Raw genomic sequence first — 19,164 nt, 5'->3', positions numbered from 1 at the left:
AATCATTTTGGATGGTTCGGTGGAAAAACCTTTGAAGGCTGGTGAAGCCATTAGCCGAGCGCACAGTTTGGAGTAAAAAGGATAAACAGAGAACATGGATGATGAATAAATAGCAGCTGAAGAGAGAGGAATACATGTTGCGCCCAGTGACGAAACCAGATCTACACTGAGAAACAGCAACTTCGGGCTGTTTTTTTCTTTGCAGAAAGTGATTAGGTAACCAGTCTGAATGCATATTGTAAATAGAAACCAGCACAATAACTCCAAGGCTACAGCAGAGAGCATTTACCAAATGAGAAGAGGCAGAAACAATGTGTTTTATGTAATGCCCGACCTGGCTGCGATGAGTTTTTCTTGCAGGTTGGGTCAGTAACATGAGGGTGCTGGCGGAGCGGCTCCCTGGTGCTCCGGTGGTGGCCCCGGCCGCGCCGGCTCTCCTGAGGGGCTGTTTCCAGGGCAGACATCCCCACAGCGGCGCTGCAACAGCGGGGAGCGGGCAGCAAAACCCTCCGGGCTGCGGGAGCGCTCGGCTGGCGGGGCAGGGAGCGCCTGCACCGTCAGGGCTGAGCCCGGCCCCACCGAGCAGACGCAGCCGTGCTGGGGGAAGCGGGCAGGTGTGCTGGACGCTGTGTGATGTGAGGCCAGACACTGCAATTTCAGGGATCCACATCCGCACTGCTGAACCTCTCAGTCCTCCTCCCTTGCACCACCAGCTCCCCTGGACCATGGAATCACAGAACAGTTTGGGTTGAAGGGATGTTCAAAGCTCCCCCAGTGCCCCCCCTGCCATGAGCAGGGACATCTTCACCAGCTCAGGTTGCTCAGAGCCCCGTCCAGCCTGGCCTGGGATGTCTCCAGGGATGGTTCAGCCACCACCTCTCTGCCCAACCTGGGACAGGCTCTCACCACCCTCAGGGCCAACAATTCCTTCCTCATGTCCAGCCTGAATCTCCCTCCTTTAGTTTAAAACCATCACCCCTCGTCCTATCGCAACAGGCCCTGCTAAAGTCTGTCCCCATCTTTCTTACAGGCCATTTTTAAGTTCAGAAAGGCCACAATAAGTTCTCCCCAGAGCCTCTACTCTCCATCTGAACAACCCGACTCTCTCAGCCTGGATGGGGTAACTCACTCCACAATTCCCACATTTTAGAGAATTGACAACATCCTGGGGCTAAAACCCGTCCCACAGGGTTAGGCCAGGGTGTCCGCTCCCTTGTCACCTCTCCAGCAGTCGCAGGGACCTGCGACAAACCCAGCACAGGCGCTGCTGCACCCAACAGCTCCCAGACACCCCGTCTCCCAGCATTCAAATCACCAAAGCTGTTCTAAAAGCAAAACCGGGAGCAAACCTTGGATTCTAGATTTTCCTCACGGGGTCTGCTCTCCCTGTCTTCCTGAGAGCACAAGGATGGCAGTTTACTATTTAATTGTTAATTACACTTTCTTGTTAGATTTCAGACGCTGAAAAATGTTTAGGGATTTATTCTTCTGTGTAATTAACCGTAATGATGAAACACAGTTTTATACCGCACTGCAGTTTTTGTTAAGGTTATTCATAATGGGGAAAGGCTAAATAGGTTGAGTTCATTATCATTACAGAAAAAGAATTGAGGTGACCCAATCAAATTAATTTGAAATTAAGTGCAGTGAGGCTGATAACTCCACGCAAGTCAGGAGTTCAAATAAAAATAGAAGAGACAATCTACAGTGCAAGAAATTACAAGTGGGCAGGACGTGGAGCTGGAATTACTGCGTCTGGGGGGTGGAAACAGGGCCATGGAGACAAACAGTGACAACAGATAGAGAGACGAACCAAGACCGCAGGATGGAAACGGAGAAGCTGGAGGAGGAAGGGACGAACATGAAGACGGATTTGAAATAAATGGGTACAGACAGTGCTTGTTAAGCTAACTAGATTTATTTCTCTGCCCAGAAATTCTTATGTCCCTACAAGACAGCACTGAAGCAAGGTCTTTAATTTTACTTTTCCAGGGTTTATCGCTTGGGCCTTAATGTTATTTAACAGCGGTGAGTATCAACCAGTTTCAGTGCGAAGCTGGACGGAATTCAAAAGTGTTAAATCTGGTGGAAGCTTTTTCCTCTGGACAAAGCCGTGCTGAAGAAGCTGGTGCTTCTCAACAGAGCATGGAGGCTGTGAACCCCGGCAGGACGGACGCCACCAACACTGATGGGCAAAGCTGGGGCGGGGAGACCGCAGAACGGGGACGGGATGCTGCTGAAGCACACTGCCATCGTTTAAGGGCTTAATCGCATCGGAAATGGCTAAAACAGGCAATACCCTGACGTGAGCCATCTCTAGGAAACTCTTGAGTGCTGCTACGAGATGATGCTGGAGTTACTATCCGGGATGAGTTTACTCCCAAGTCTTTGACAAGTCTCATACTGTTTATCGCTCGTGGCAGCAGCGCAGGGAGCAGCGAGGTCCCAGCAGCGCTGGAAGGGGCTGCGCTGGAACACGGCCAACCAGGACCTGGTGTCACAGAACCCCAGCCCGGTTGTGCTGCAGGGACCCCTGCAGATCCCCAGCCCCACCTGCTCACGCAGGGTCACAGAGCAGATCACACAGGTGGGTCCAGGCGGTTTGAATGTCTCAGAGAAGGAGACTCCACACCCGCTCTGGGCAGCCTGGGCCAGGCTCTGGCACCTCCCAGCAAAGATGTTTCTCCTCATGTTCACATGGACCCTCCTGTGCTTTAGTCTGTGCCTGCTGCCCCTCAACAGATCCTGTCCCCGCTGCCCGCTGTGACCGGCACGAGGGCTTTTAAAGGACTGACAAACTCCACAAATCTCCCCGTGCACGAGCGACTCTCCTGGCTCCCGCGCCAATCTCACCTTGGGTGTTTGCTGCCCCCTCCCCAAACACAAACCGCTTCTCCTTTCCTCGCAGGTCCCACGGCTCAGCCCTCCGGCCTCACCTCTAAATCACCCCCAAGCATACGGGGAGCATTTGGGAGAAAGCTTCAAGAACGCATTCAACATAAATTATTATTCCCCCTCTCAACGGATTACAGAAATCCTTTTATTACAAAATATTTAAATGGTCAAATTATCGGTGTGGAAAAACGTTTCCTGGAGGTAAAGTTTTTAAAAATGGAGGTTTTAATCACAAGCATAATCCTTTCTGGCTAACATTTCCAGTCTTGTGAAACACGGAGATACAAACTGCGCAGAGGCCTGGCTGTGCTGCGAACAAAGGAGGATGCAGCCTGTAAATAGCTTAGAGGACATCAGAAGACACTTCTCTCATCAGCAATCTTTTTTAGCTTAATATAGCTCCTCTTTGCATAAAACATTGACATTTTTGCAATGTTTGGACCCAATGGTGCGAATGCTGATTGTCATCCGAAGATACTGGAGTGTACCTTCAAGAATATGCAAGAACATTTTACAGACAGTAGTTTTACTTGCCTCCAAAATGCTGTATCTTAATATTTCATACTTATATATATTTAAATGTTAGTACCACTGGATAAATGCTAACATGCTTTTATGCTAATGCAATCACTGAAAATCCAGATAATGTTGTGTATTGGCATATACTGTTAGTGAATTATGGATACCTAAATGTACAATCCCACATGCCTAGCAATTATTTTTGTTACTGCATTTAACTTTTATTTGCAATCAGAGCACTTGAGGATTGTTCAAATGAAGTTTACTTTTGCAAACTGCTGAATGGAAAACATTTTGTGAAGGGTTTAAAAACAGCAAGACTGTGATGGGGTTGCAGAGTTGCCATAAGGGCACCGCTCGGAAAACTCTACCAGATGGAACAGTGTTTGATTTGGTCACAGACTCAGCGATTAAAACCCAAGTGGCTGAAATGAAGGACGTATAAGAGAAAAACAGAGATGAAATGTTGATGTTCTGTGTACCAGGTCACCCCTGTCGGCGGCAGAGGGAGGCACCCAGCACCGGCTTTCCAAGTCCACTTTAAGCCAAATAAATAGGAACATTATCAGGAAGGAGAAATCCAGAACTTCTCCTGCTGTACCTCCTCCTCTTTCTCCTGCCACCTTTGCTGATCCCGTGTCTCGGCTGATGGAGCTGATCCAACCAAAAACCCCATTCTCCCAAAGGGGTTCTCAGCCCAGCTCAGCTCTCCCAGCAGGTCCCAGCCAGACTGGGGGATGCAGCTGGTTTGCGCCATCCCTCACCCGCTTCCCTACCTGATCAGAGTTAAAGACAATGCAAATCTGGAGCAGACCTGGATATTTTTAAGAGTTGACAAGTTCTGAATGTGACCCAAGCATGTCTGAGACTGCTGAGCATCCAGTGTTTTTCTCCTGCATAAAACACATTGCCAAGCTGCCTTTTCCAGATTCAGCTACGCCAGGAGCTAAGGACCTTCTGTGCTGGGCTGAGATCACAGAGTCACAGAATGTCAGGGGTTGGAAGGGCCCTGGAAAGCTCATCCAGTGCAATCCTCCCACGGAGCAGGAACACCCAGATGAGGTTACACAGGAAGGTGTCCAGGCGGGTTGGAATGTCTGCACAGAAGGAGACTCCACAACCCCCCTGGGCAGCCTGGGCCAGGCTCTGCCACCCTCACCCCCAACAAGTTTCTTCTCATCTTTCAGTGGAACCTCCTGTGTTCCAGTTTGCACCCACTGCCCCTTGTGCTATCACTGGTTGTCACCAGAAGAGCCTGGCTCCATCCTCCTGACACTGCCCCTTTCCATATTGATCCCCAGGAATGAGTCCCCCCTCAGTCTCCTCTTGTCCAGCTCCAGAGCCCCAGCTCCCTCAGCCTTTCCTCACACGGGAGATGCTCCACTCCCTGCAGCATCTTGGTGGCTGCGCTGGACTCTCTCCAGCAGTTCCCTGTCCTGCTGGAACTGGAATATTGTGTCCAGTTGTGGCCCCACCAGGGCAGAGCAGAGGGGCAGGAGAACCTCTCTGACCCACTGACCGTGCCCTGATGTTCCTCGGGGAAGGTCTGGAAGCGCTGGGAGGTGGGCACGGCCCGTTTGGGAGCAGCAGAGCATCCCCCCCCAGCCTGGAGGGCTCAGCATCCAACACCAACACATGTACGGGGCAGATCACCCCGTGCAGCCCCGCGAGCTGCAGCAGCTCTGGTATGCGCTGCACAGTCCCACCGCCTAAACAAGGCACCCAGGAACAACCAAGAGTGGAGAAATAAACACCAACCCCTCCGAAAAACACAAGACATCAGAAAATGCTGCAGCACGAAGCACTTGAAATGCCCCTGGCATTTAAACGGAGCACAGAGTAAGCTGAGAAAAATGTATGAACAAATAAATTAAGCTGATAGTGCAAAGCAGGCGAGTTGGCATGTAGGTGTCTATCGAGAAAGCTTAAGCACAGCAAGGGGGAAAAAAGCAAACCCAAAAACCAGGCATAATGCTCCTCACATTTTGGAACTGAGCTCTCAGCCAATACATCATCCGAACCACTCAAAACCACCATCTGTCAGAATGTCCTTTCAAGAAGAAAGGTCTAAAAGTTCCCGAAGAAGTATTTTAATATTGTCACATTAGAAAAGAGATTGTTTCTGTCCAAAGAAAGGCATCTGCAATTAAGCGAATAATACTATACAAAAGCATTAGTCTCATGGCCACTGCCGCACACTCGTATCATGAGCCAATGAATTTCTTGAGTCTGGATCATGTCACATTAGCTAAATCAGGAAAGAAGTGATTTAATCGCCCCTGTCATTGCGCCAGTTACCTGCAAATGTTCCCAGAGCCTCTGCATGATTTTGTCTTAAGGAAATATGTAATTAATAGTCTACACGCTAATCAAGAGCCTAAGGAAACAACCACAATATTGCCTCAAACATGAAAATATTCCAGAATACGAAGAGCAGGTCTGTGGTTTTGATGTGAAAGTCTGTATCTTATCGGGATCAGTAGGTCAAGCGCTGTTTCGTACTATAAAATGGATCCTTCACTGGTGTAAATCTGGGTACCCGCTGCTGCCCACTTCACCTCACGCACGCTGGCATCGCATACAAGATTGCAAAAGAAACGCACATTTGCAGACTATATATTAGACTCAGCGATAAATAATTTATAACGGTGGAGAAGGTGACCGCATTTTTAGGCACAGAAATATGCAGATATAATGAACCTGACTTTCAGTCTTCACTCCACACTTCTGACCTTGAAGTCTGGGTCCCTCCAATGCATTTCTAAAGGCTCTGCACATGCGAATGTGCAACACACACACCCTGAAGCCCAAAAAAAGACACGTAGATAAGGTTCTTAGGGACATGGTTTAGAGGTGGACTTGGCAGTGTTATGTTAATGGTTGGACGTGATGATCTTAAAGGTCTTTTCCATCCAAAACCATTCTTTGATTCTAAAAACCCGTAAACCCAAAAGGGCACCAGTAAAATCCACGGAGCGCACGCTGTACCACGTGTACCAGCGCCCGTCCTGCCCTGGCACGGCCGACCGGGCTGCTGGGGCACGAGCCACGTTCCGCTGAACCACACACATCCTGCACACCAGCTGCTCCTTGATCCAGCCCCCACTCCTGACCCCGCGGCTGATCGACACCGCTGCGGTGTCAGAGACACCTGTCTGCGGGGCTAAAAACCCCTCCAAAGACCACGGGAGCTGCTGGATTGCCAAAATCAGCATCTCGCTCCAGCCTAGGGGTGAGGAGCAGCAGGGATAGTGCGTGCTGAGCCACACCAGCCTCCGGATCTTCCCCTGGAGATGGGGAGGCAGAATTATTCCCCTCGGCCTTTGTGAAAAGCCCAGGGAAGCCCAGAAACACCCCCGGCTCCCCTGCTGAACGACCTCCGGCTCGGCCTGACGAGCAGACGAGCCCCTGCAAGGAGAGGAGCCGAGAGGACAACGTGGTGTCACAGGATGAGAGCAGCTTTCAGCCCCTGTTGCTATCACAGAATCATTTCATTAGGAAGAGACCCCAGGATCATCAAGTCCAACCATAACCCACCCCTGTCCCTGCCCCATGTCCCTGAGAACCTCATGTCCGTCTGTCCAACCCTCCAGGGATGGTGACTCCAGCACTGCCCTGGGCAGCCTGTTCCAATGCCCCACAGCCCTTTGGGGAAGAAATTGTTCCCCAGATCCAACCTTAACCTCTCAATAGCAATAAATTAAGAGAGACGAGGAGAGGCACAGAGCCCGCCGGGTGCCCCGAGGTTTCCCCTCGCGGGCGGGGGGCCGGAGCTCACCTGGAGAGCGCGGCGCCCAGGACGAAGGCAGCGTGTTCCTTCAGCGCCGCCTCGCTGCTGTTCAGCCCCTCGATCACCAGCCGGAGTCCGCCCATGGAGAGAAAGTCCTTGGCGTTGTCCACCTGCGAGGGAGCAGGGATATCAGTACGAAACCCCAGAACCCACTCGACACCTCGTGAAGATCAGCAGCTCTTCCCTCCCCATCTGACCAGCGCTGAGTTTTAAAAGTCATTAAAAATTAACGGGGAACAACCACGGCTGGCATTTTGTACACCAGCGCGTGCAAGCAGTGGATGTCGTGGCTGCAGGAGCTGCTGACAGGCGGCTATCACCACACGTATCGCTGGAAACTCCAATATAATACTTTGATCATCCATCAAAACTATTCTTGACATGTATTTCAGGTGATTTCAAAAATTCAGGAAATCTGGCGATGTAAAAAAACCCCAGTTCTTTCCTCTCTTACCTGAGGAAGCCGCCACTGGGGACCCAGGGAACTGTCTGTTTTGCAAATGCGATTAATTAATTGATGCTGTAATTGTAGCAGCAGGATGTTTCAGAGCCTGCCGGCAGCAGCGGGGCAGGGCAGCGTCACCTCTGCTCGCAGCGACGTACACGGGTGGTTCGGAGCGTTTTTTGTGAGGATCAACAGCTTCATGCGGACGTGAAAAGCACAACCGGTCCCTGCTCGGAGGAGTCGGCAGGAGCTGCAGCCCGGGCAAGGGTTTCTAAAGCCAACAGGATTGGAGTAACCAGGCGCAAATCACAGCGGGCAACTGTTCTCAGGTCAGGAAAGGGCTACGAGTGGCTCACAAACAAAATTTAGAGCAAAAGCACAAAGTGCTTCAAGCATAAAATTCAGTCCGAAGCCAAATCGATGTATTCTGGGGTTTTTTTTTTGCAGTTTAAAAGAGAATCTGATGAACATTCAGAATTGCGTGTGCAAAAAATTCGTGTTTAGAATTTCAACGTTTCTCCTCCCTGCAAGACAGGAGACAACGGCAGATGGAAACAGAAGATGAAAATGAGTCGCCAGCCCTGTCTGCAGCGCTGGGGCGGGACAGGACACACGGGGCACGTTGGGCACCGCGCTCCGGCCTCAACGCTCCTTTAGCCGACAGGGACTCCATGCTTAGTGTTACATTTATCTCAGCCGTGCGCCCTCACCAAAATCAGCCACAGGTTGGATATTTTAGGTACCCAAGAGAATGAAGAAGCTACTTGGCTTTATGTCCTATGGGTACGGCTTTAGCAGAGCACGGCCCGGGGAGCTGCGGCTCATCTCTGCTCCTGTGGGACAACACCCACCGCTCGCTGTCCCTCCGCAAAGCCGGGGACAGAAAGCCCATCTCTGCAGGTTGCTGGCGCTGATTCAGGGTTTGCAGCAGATTTTGTATCCCTTCAGATCCTATTTCATAACTGTCCTATAAACTGGACCCGCCAGATCCCTTATTCTTCTGCGGGCCCATCTTTGTCTACAAAGAAATCTATGCAGCAACCCAATTTCAGCTGCCGGTGGGTGCTTTTATTGCTCAGCTTCTGTAAAAACTCCAAGGCTGTTTTAATGCTGGAATTGGACATTGAATTCAAGGGGCATCAGTTTGCATCAGTCGGGGTAAAACCAACCGTCGCTGTATCCCCATCAGCAGCGAGTCCTTCAGGCCAGCACCTCAACCACAGGATACAAACGGTGCTGTAAAGCTTATTTTGAAGGTGTATGTATTATTTTTAACTGGACTCTGTTGTGAGAGCGCCTTCTCTCACTATTTTAAAATGAACAAAACCCCCAAACTCAATAACTGGAAGGTATTAACCTCTCTGGGGAGCAGAAGATGCTGCAAACAGCACAGAAGAAAGCCGAAGATGAGAAGAGCTCTTGAGTAAAGAACACAGGGAAGGTGGGTGAGGAGAGGGATGGGAGAAGAGCAAATATGACAGCGGTTATTAGAGAGCAGCCTCGAATCGGAGGAGAAGGAAAATGAGGAGGGAAGGGGAGAGAGAAAATGATAGAAAACGAGAGGAAGGAAAAGCAGCGTGTCAACCGTACGCAACAGAGAGGGAAATTAGCAGTGAGAAATGGTGTAGCATGTCAGAGGAGGGGAGAGAGGAAGATAAGGAGAGTAAATAATTGAGAGAAAGAGCCTGCAATGCATGAGAACGGGTCTTGGCTCTGCACACTGCTGTGCAAGCACCGTGAATTCTGTTTATAAATGAGTTATGCTCTGGCCTCTTCACATTTGCATTTGGTTTTTATGCGTTGCAGACAACCTAGTGAGCCAAACCTTCCTGCTCTTCCTCCAAGACGGGCTCCCAAACATGCCAAGTCGAATCCTGACTGATGAGAAGCACAGCGGGGCTGGCAACCCAAAGCCAAGCAAACACAGACCCTGGGGCTGCCTCCTGCGAGCGCCTCCCCCGGCGGGACGCCGGCCGGGCCGCCCTCGGCTCCCCCGTGCGTTCGGCAGCACGAGCTCCCCGTCCCCGTGCGCGGAGCGGAGCGCGGCCCTGGCTCGCAAACCCTGCAGGGCTCGGCGTTTTCCACTCGACAGGGCGTTTTGTGCACCCACAGGAGCAGCAGGGAGGCCGGGAGCTGGATGATTATCAAAAGCACGTCACCGTTGGGATGGAGGCTGGGGGACAAGGAGCAGCGGAGCTTCACCGGTCCCGCACACGGGTACACGCTGCCCAGGGTCCCCGCTGTCCACGGCACGGCCGCCGCAGAGCATTCCTGACAAGTTCAGCCCTTCCAGGGTTATGCGGCACAAGCGTATTTGGCTGCTATTCAGTAATTACATTAAGGCAGTGCTGCTAAAGTCAGTACCAAGCAGAGATAATGCTCTGGATGCATTCGACTGGCTGGAAGAAGAAAGAGGAGGAAAAGCCGCGCTGGCTCACAGACAAGTCATATTTCTTATCAGCTTCCTGCCTGATGAGAAGGTGCTGCCCAGCCATCTGCCCCGGCAGCGCGGGCACAGAGCATCCTTGTGACGGACGCACAAAGGAGCCCTGTGTGCCCCCGCCGCCCCCGCCGCGGCCCCCTCGGAGCCCTTTGATGCTGGACGTGGTTCCCTTTGATGCTCCGGTCCCCGCTTCCCTGCTGCTCTCACCGTTCCGAAATCGCTTGCCCCGTCTCATGCTGCGAGCAGGCAGGGTTTTATGCTCTAACAGCCCAGACTGTTCTGCTGGAAATCAAAGCATCCCAGGGTGTTTGGGGGTTGCTTTTTAGCATGCTGGCCTGATGCTCTGGCACCCTTAACCAGACAGAATTAGCCCTGAGTATAAATACGAAGCTCTTCGGGCGCCCATTGTTCACACTTATTCTCTGAGTCAGATGCAGTCAGTGAAACAAAAGCATCGAGAACAAACAGCAAGGAAGCCTCTGCATGCCTGTGACAGAAATTCAAGACAAAGAGCCCTGGAAATAACACTTCTATTAGTTGGTGCACGGACTCCAACTCTCAGCAGCTCATTCCTTCTGCTACTTTATCCAAAAATACCGTGTTTGGGTCTTCAGCCATCCCTGTCACCAGCCCAGCTGTGAAGGAGGCTCTTTGTGCCTCTTCTTACTCACACCAAGGCAAAGTGCAGGTTTTTGGGTGGCCGTCACCTTCCCTGGTACAAAGACATGGTCTGTGAACTAATGGAAGGGCACCTACCTGCAAGCACAGAGGCTTCCACAGAAGGAGCGAGAAAATAATTATCTTCTTAGCAGCCATCACTCTACTTACCCAAAACCGGCAGATAAAACCCCATTTCATACCATTAAGCATATGAAAGAAGAAAAAGAGCAGGCAAGAAAAAAAGCCTGAGAACAGACAACAAATCAGGCAACACTAACCCCTAGGAAACCGCTCGCTACCGGCACGAGCGGAGATTTATTCAAACTTGGATACAGAATAAGCCTGCAGCAGCCCTCTGCTGTCTGTTATTGTCCCAGGATTATGATAATTAAGCAATTTGTATTACCCGATACCGATAAGAAAAATAAACCCACGTTTATGACACCGTATCACCTGCATTTTACACGGTAGTTACTAAGGCGTTTTTGTTACCTGGTGAACATAATATTCGAGATCATAAAGCGCCGCTACTTTTTCTTCCAGCGTGGAGGTAGAGCTGTTGAATTTGCTGATTAATTTAACCATAATTTCATAATCTGTTTCCATCTTCACATTCAGCTTTTCAAACTCCTCCTTCAGCTGCTCTATGGGCCGGAATTTCTTCCTCACCTCTTCCTCGTGGGCCTTGAAAGCAGAAGGAAGAAACCAGGGATGAAGGGGATAGACAGAGACAAGGAAGATGCAGAAAGAAACCCCAGGCCCAGATTTACAAGGGGAACCCGGCTGTCTGTGCACACGGGTTTACTGAGCAGCACGGACGCAGAGGCAGCGTTGGAGGGTCCCTGGGAGAAGCCCAAGAGCCCAGTTATCTATGAGACACCCACCCTGGGGACCAGCAAACCCTCCCTGAGCAGCACAGCCCACAACCTGGGGCTTTGTACCCCTTTCTATGTCCTCTGCGCCTTCCAAACAACGTCAAGCCCGGGGGTGGGCAGCACCGCTGGCCTCTGTTTGCCTGCAAGTGGATGTTCTCAAGACCTGACTGCAAAAAGCCCCGAGCATCCTCCTGATCTCAGAGCTGACCCTGCTTGGAAGCAGAGATGGGGCTGGAGACCTCGGGAGGTCCCGTCCAGCCCAGGGACATCAAGAAGATCTCCTCGGGCGCGTACGAAGACTCTTTCGCCATGCGAATCACTGACCGGGTTTCAGGATGGCTTTAACCCTCGGGAAACTCGCTGTCGGGGACAGCAGCTGCCACAGAGCGGGACGGGAGGCCAGGACGGGGACAGCTGAAGTGCCGAGCCACGGGGCTTGGCCAGGACACGGCACGGCTGGTGTTCCTCGCATAAAGATGAACCCAGGGCTGCAGTGAGAAGGAAAAGGCTCCGCCAGAGATCGGAGTGAGGGACCAGTTCACCGGCACTGGTGGCACTGGGACAGGCGGGGCCGGAGCTGCTGCTGCAGGGGACAGAGGAAGCAGAGAGGGCAGAGCGAAGATGCGCTGCCCCGCGAGCCGGAGAAAGCAAGAAAGCCCCTTTCCAAAGGGATTCTGCCACGAACACGAATACCAAAACCTGGTTTTACACAGGAGCAACCCCCAAGCAGAGGGTTTGCACGGGGGTGCTCCCGCAGCTCCCCCGCGCGCAAACAGCAGGGGCGCTGGAGGAGGAAAAAGCAGAGCGATGGGAGCGAAAGCAGCGTCCCTCCAACAGCAGCCACACAATCGGTGCTAATGACGCCTGGCCTAATTACCACAGGTACCACGCGACAACACAGAACGTCATGACCACGGCAGCACGCAGAACTGCTTTTGCGAGACGGGAACGCGCTTGGTGGAGCTCAATTTCCTTTGACACAGTTACTTCAAGGATGAATTTGCTCCCTGCAGGAGTGATTTTAAATGGAGTACTTTAGGTCCATTAGATGTAGCTGGTTTTAGCCCAGTTGCTGGGACAATAGCTATTCTACCAGGGCTTTTTAAAATATGGCTTATTTTCCCATAATAGAGTATCGCTAATTTTCACATTTAAATGACACTCATTTCAAGAAGCCCTGCTATCAGTAGTGCTGGCTGCTACATAAATCATCTTACAGAAAATAAAATAACAGGGGGGAAAAAAGACTTTCTGCAGTTCCAAGACTCTAGAGCCTTGACTCCTACCGCGGTTTTCCTTGGACTGAGACACGGCCAAGGGAAACAGGCTGGGATCCATCTGCTGAGCTGTATCATCACACCAGTGGCTGGGGACCAGCTCTGAGCCTGGAGAGGGCTGAAAGCAGCTTTTATATCCTATTTTATTTTGGGTTGTGGACTATTTATAACTACATGGGAAACTTGGAGCTTATATAAAGAAACTTCAGCTTATGCTTCACTACAGCCACTCGGTTTTTACTACCCAAGGCATGAGATTGGAAATTGAAATCACGAGATGACTTCTGGGCGCAGCTGTGCCAGTGGCAGAGGACGCTACGGCCGCAACGCGGGACAGCAAACAGCAAAGTAATTTCCTTTACAAATACCATGACACTGCAATCCACTCCACTCTGGGGGTCTGCAGGCATCTCTGTGAACGGAGCAGCACTCCAACAAGTAAAACAACGGATAACAATACATGCAGACACCCGAGGGCTGATCTGTCGCTGAACTGATCCCCTGACAGCACAGGGGACAGTTATTACCGAGAAACACTGAACTGCAAAAACATACTTAAATACTCTCAGGCAGCTTGCAATGCAAGGCTTTTGAGTTGGGAATGAACAACACAGACCTCACCAAATGTCTTCCATTTCTACAGAAAAGCCAGAATTAGTACAAAAAGGGGTGAGAGTTTCCCAGGGAACTGTATCACTAACAGGCTGGCAAAGGTATTTCAGGCCCATACTCACCAGAAGATTAGTCTGCACAGTATTTTCCCAAGCAATTACTTTAACAACCGTGTTTCTGCACCACGCGATGCAGAGCGTTCACGTCTGTGTCGTGTGTGTTGCTTTAGAAAGAAGGAACTCCCCTCACCTTCCGTTCTGCCTTTTCGCTCTCCTTCATCTTAGCCAACGCTTTTTTGAGCTCCTGGGACGTGAATGAATTGGAGTCAACATCCACCTTGCCCAGCCTGGCAGAGGAAACAAAAGATTTTATGAGTGAACAATCATATCTGTAACATTTTCATTGTGGCAATGGATAACGTCAGGAGGGAAGGAGCCAAGAGCGCTGGATTTCCACGCATCTCGCTTAAAACAGACAGAAAAGCTCCACGCTCGAGAGAAGATGAGTCCGAGTGCTACATTTTGTGTGTGTTTTGCAGACACCTCACCCTGGGAATGCAAAAAGGCTCAGTAATCTGCATGCCAGCTCCAAACGTCAAGTCCTAACACGATAAAAGGAGCCGATTAATTGATGCGTCTGAAATTCATGTAGCAATATAAAAAAAGCAGGAAACGTTTCAGAGGAAAACCAAAAGAGCACCACCGTGCCGCCAGATCATTGCAAAGGAGCTGCAGGCTTCACCGCGGAGACGTGCAGCTGCAGCGCTGACCATCGACACACACAACACCGGGGCAAGGGCAAGTCCATGCGGAAATTACACAGAAATGCTTAAAACCAGGTTGTGTCGCTCTTTATGTCGATCTCATTGGTTCAGGAAACATATCAGGGCCATAAACACCTGTGTACAGGGAAAAGCAAAGCCAACCTTGGAGACATCATGGAATTAAAGAGCTACTCCGTGACCCAAACAGGAGAGACTGGGGAGCAGCGGTAGATCCCACACGCTTTAGGAAAGTTCTCCATAGTAACTAAACCTGCCTTTTTGGGGGAAAGTCAGCACCGGTGAAACTTCTAAAAGACATGAAGAAGTGTGGGCGCAGGGGAGTGGCTGGTGTGTAAACGGCCGCTGCGGCCTGCGGATTGCACCCAGCTAAGCCAGCGCGCTCCGGCTCAGCCCAAACAAAGCCCATCACGACTGCTCTGATGGCTTGAGCTCAGTAAGCAGCTCCAGACCGATTGCTGTGGATGTTTCAAAGGAATAAACGCCATTTGAAGAAGCCACATTGCAAATTTAGTTTCAGTGTCACGGTGTGAGGAGCCGCAAAGGTGTCTCTGAATGGGCACTCGAGGCACTTGTACCGGCAACCTGAGCTGGTGAAGATGGCAGGGGTGGCACTGGGGGAGCTGGGAAGGTCCCTTCAACACGAACTGTTCTGTGATTCTGTGATTCTACCGCCATCCCAAAGGGATCACCAAGGGCAGGGCTCAGTTTTCAGCACTGCTGAGCTCTAGAACCAGCAATGAAGCCTCAGGAAGAGACAGCGATTGAGTGCACCGGGAAACCTGGTCTCTAATAAAAGACAGAAAGGTAAAGCAAGCAGCAGCCCAGCCACCCCCATGCTCTGCATCACGGTACCTTTTTCTTCTTCTCTCGTCTGTCGCTTCATGTTTTCCATGTTCACTATCAGGGAGCTTGGCCTCTCTCTCTCCTGTCTGCAGATTCAATCGTACGTGTGACCCTGCAGGAACAGCTTGACCTGCAAACAAAAGTCAGATGATTTTAGGGCATGGTTGTTATTGCAGCTTTGTGCAAGAAGGGCATGGTGAACAGGAGCGTGATGGCCCCTCCATAGACACCCCTGAGACCACAGAATCCTAGAACGTGAGGGGTTGGAAGGGCCCTGGAAAGCTCACCCAGTGCAATCCCCCCATGGAGCAGGAACACCCAGCTGAGGTTACACAGGAAGGTGTCCAGGCGGGTTGGAATGTCTGCACAGAAGGAGACTCCACAACCCCCCTGGGCAGCCTGGGCCAGGCTCTGCCACCCTTACCCTGAACAAGTTTCTTCTCATATTCAGGTGGAACCTCCTGTGTTCCAGTTTGCACCCATTGCCCCTTGTCCTGTCACTGGTTGTCACCAGAAGAGCCTGGCTCCATCCTCCTGACACTCCCCCTTTCCATATTGATCCCCAGGAATGAGTCCCCCCTCAGTGTCCTCTTGTCCAGCTCCAGAGCCCCAGCTCCCTCAGCCTTTCCTCACACGGGAGATGCTCCACTCCCTGCAGCATCTTGGTGGCTGCGCTGGACTCTCTCCAGCAGTTCCCTGTCCTGCTGGAACTGAGGGGCCACAACTGGACACAAGATTCCAGGTGTGGTCTCCCCAGGGCAGAGCAGAGGGGCAGGAGAACCTCTCTGACCTACTGACCACCCCCTTCTAACCCACCCCAGGTCCCATTGGCTTCCTGGCCACAAGGGCCCAGTGCTGGCTCATGGTCACCCTGCTGTCCCCAGGACCCCCAGGTCCCTTTCCCCTACGCTGCTCTCTAATAGGTCATTCCCCAACTTACACTGGACCCTGGGGTTGTTCCTGCCCAGATTCAAGACTCTACATTTGCCCTTGTTATATTTCATTACATTTTTCCCGCCCAGCTCTCCAGCCTGTCCAGGTCTCTGATGGCAGCACAGCTTCCAGTGTCAGCCACTCCTCCCAGCTTGGTGTCACCAGCAAACTTGCTGACAGTCACTCTATTCCCTCGTCCAAGTCATTGATGAACATATTGAATAACACCGGCCCCAGCACTGCCCCCTGAGGCACTGCACTGGATACAGGATCAACTGGACTCTGCCCATTGACCACGACTCTCTGGCTTCTTCCCTTCAGCCAGTTCACAGTCACCTCACTGCCCGCTCATCCAGCCCGCACTCCCTCAGTTCAGCCGTGAGGACGCTGTGGGAGATGCCGGCCTGACCCACCGAACAGGGCGGGAGGGACCGGCTGCAGCACAGCGTCAGCTCCCGGCTCCCTCCCGCGGCACCTGCTGAGACAGCACCAAAATCCCACATCAGAGCGGGTCTGGAGACTCTTGGGAGAAAGAGGAATCAGTTGCTGATTGGGGTAGAGAGGATAAAATAGAGCTGCCAAAGTGAAATCAAAGCACAGCGCAGAGTACAGCCAGGTACGCTGAATATCAAGTGTTCCGAGGCGAGGCTGTGTTGGTTTGGAAATATTGTATTAAAAGGAATATATGATCACTGCTATCCACCAACAAAAATACAAGGAATACATTAACCTTTGGTTTTAAATGCAGAAAAGATGGGAAACGCAGCCCATTTTCCCTCGGTCGCCATTCCCCACGAGCACGTGGCGCTGGCCGGCGCTCTGTGGGGGACGGACGGACGGCAACACTTCCTTGCTGCTGCTTCGTTTGGCTTCAACTCCTTTTAATGAACGAAATCTGCCTGCCTAGGAGAGCGGGGTCACAGCGGAACGAACACGGTGATCTTAGCTGCACACAGATGGATAGACAGACAGACAGCTGCTCACACCCCTCTGGATGAGGTTTCCCTATTCAGCCCTGTTTGATTTTACCTTAAAAGGCACCTTGGCTAAAATAACACAGCATGCAGGAGACCAAAGGCAGGCAAAGACATGGATAATTATTTCATAGAACACATACGTGTTCTCAAAGATAAAATCCTCCAGTCTAGCGAACAACCAGGTTGATCCCCCCTCTTCAAGACCAAAGAGACATTTCCCTGATCAAAGGACCGGGTGCTTCCTACATAAGACTGGGACGTTTGTCACAATTCAGACAAGAGCATTTCAAAGCCTAAAGCCATCCCGGAGGTAGAAATGCATTTAGAAAAAAAATGGAAAATCCATTTTTGAGGATTTCCTGTTAAAATGGTGCGTTTCTGATAGTTCCTCTGCACCATGTGCTGCCTGTGGGAATTTGTGTTGTTTGGATGTGCGAGGGGACAGATGTGATTATCTTCCCATCTTAAACTGTGTAAGGACAGGCTCCAAACCTCCCCCTGCTCCCTCACTTGTGACACGCAGGAGCTTTAATCTCTGTGTCTGCCCAGAGGAGCATCTTCCCACTCGGAAAAGACGAGCCGTGCGAGGGCCGAGCCGTCCCCTCGCAGCTGGGACACGCCGGTCCAAAAGGCGCTTTCCCTCCAGGAAAAGGACAACACCGCATCTCTGCTCCCTGTTCCAAGAGCTGCCAGCAAGGGAAAAAATACATATCAAATGGCATTGCGTGCTGAACAGAGAGCTGCACGAGGACACCTTCTTCCCCCACGGGCACAAACGTAGAAATCGAGGGGCGACTTGAGTCCTTCCCTCCCAAAGCCGGTGGCTTTCCCGGCCGGGGACAGCCCGGTTCCAGCCCGGAGCAAACCCCGAGCTGGCACACAGAGCCAGAACTCACTCACCGTCCCCATCAGAGAGCACAGAACACGGTGGTTCGCTCGGGTGCCAGGGGAGAGGAACGAGGCTGATGGGCTTCACATAAAAGAAACATCAAGAGGGATGGAAGGAGCAGCCCAGGAAGGGCCGAGCGGCTCCCCGGTGACCAGCCCGCCCGGCTTCTATTTCCACCAGCGGTAAATAAAAGGCGAACCACAGCGCTCACAAACCCATCACAAGCACGTTACAGACGTTGCCAGCGGAGAAGACACAAACCTGTCCTGCTCCGCTTCTCCGCACTTTCCTAAACGAGATTTGACTGAGACCACCCGAACCCCAGAGAAGAAACCTCAGCCCTGATGTATTTCAGCTGGAGCTTTTGTCGCTGCAGGGATTTCTTCTCACCGGCAGCACAGGTTCGTGCCACAGCAGGACAAACATACCTCTGCATTACACAAACCAAGGCAGACACCTCTGTTTGCGGTGAAGACATTGCCATAGTCACTTAAGATATTCCAGACCTTCGAGACAGGATGAGGTCTTTGGCTTTGTTTAGTCTGGGCTGTTCTGCAGCACTATTCATGAAGTGTGTTTGAGGGTGGGCTGACTTGAGTAATGTGATTTAAATTGCTGATTTAACAGAGCAAGCTGAAAATCCTGAATTTTAATCATGTTTCAATATGTAGGTTCTAGACACTTCCCTTAGAAATAGTTGAGTCCCTTCAATTCCTATAATTTGATACTATTCAACAACTGGGAGCACACACCAGAGCAATACATATGTAAGCAATTACAGAGCTTCACGTGCTGCTGATACACAACTACACTCCTAATAGCTTTTTTCCCTAGAGGAATTAATTTTTTTCCTTCTTGTTTGTATTAAGTTGCATTTGGGAACTGAAACTCAATTAACAGATACAAAAACAAATTTATATTTAAGTGGTTTTCTGACCTTTATTCTCTCTGACACCTTAGAAAAATAAACTATGTTGATGCAAACGTATTCATCGCGTATCTGCGTTACAGAATGATGCTGAACAACCGGGATCTCCAAATCCTACAGCCGCTGGGTCTCATCCTGCCCTTCCCAGGGATAGAGAAAAATATCCCATCCTTGCAAGTTTTTAAACCACAACTAAAATGATTTGAATACACGTTAGTGCACCGACTCGGGTTGATGGATCTCAGAGAAAGCCACGGGGTTTAAGACCACCCGGTGTCCAACGGGGATGAGCCG

At 51.1% G+C, this 19,164-nt stretch overlaps 1 protein-coding gene across 3 annotated transcripts in view; it reads right to left on the bottom strand.

The window, feature by feature from the left end:
* SIL1 (SIL1 nucleotide exchange factor) overlaps window positions 1-19,164 on the bottom strand; it is a 100,812-nt gene that overhangs the window by 29,086 nt on the left and 52,562 nt on the right. For all 3 annotated transcript variants that reach the window (XM_082063401.1, XM_082063402.1, XM_082063403.1), the window contains exons 5-8: window positions 15,153-15,273; window positions 13,766-13,862; window positions 11,245-11,436; window positions 7,193-7,314 (exon numbers count right to left, since the gene is read on the bottom strand). In XM_082063401.1, the coding sequence (XP_081919527.1) occupies window positions 7,193-7,314; window positions 11,245-11,436; window positions 13,766-13,862; window positions 15,153-15,273 (532 nt within the window). The remainder of the gene's footprint in view (window positions 1-7,192; window positions 7,315-11,244; window positions 11,437-13,765; window positions 13,863-15,152; window positions 15,274-19,164) is intronic.

This window comes from Streptopelia decaocto (genome assembly GCF_964273445.1).
Source record: "Streptopelia decaocto genome assembly, chromosome: 12".
Classification (NCBI taxonomy): domain Eukaryota; kingdom Metazoa; phylum Chordata; class Aves; order Columbiformes; family Columbidae; genus Streptopelia; species Streptopelia decaocto.
Note: the sequence above shows the minus strand (reverse complement) of the source record. Positions and strands in the feature narration are given on the sequence as shown.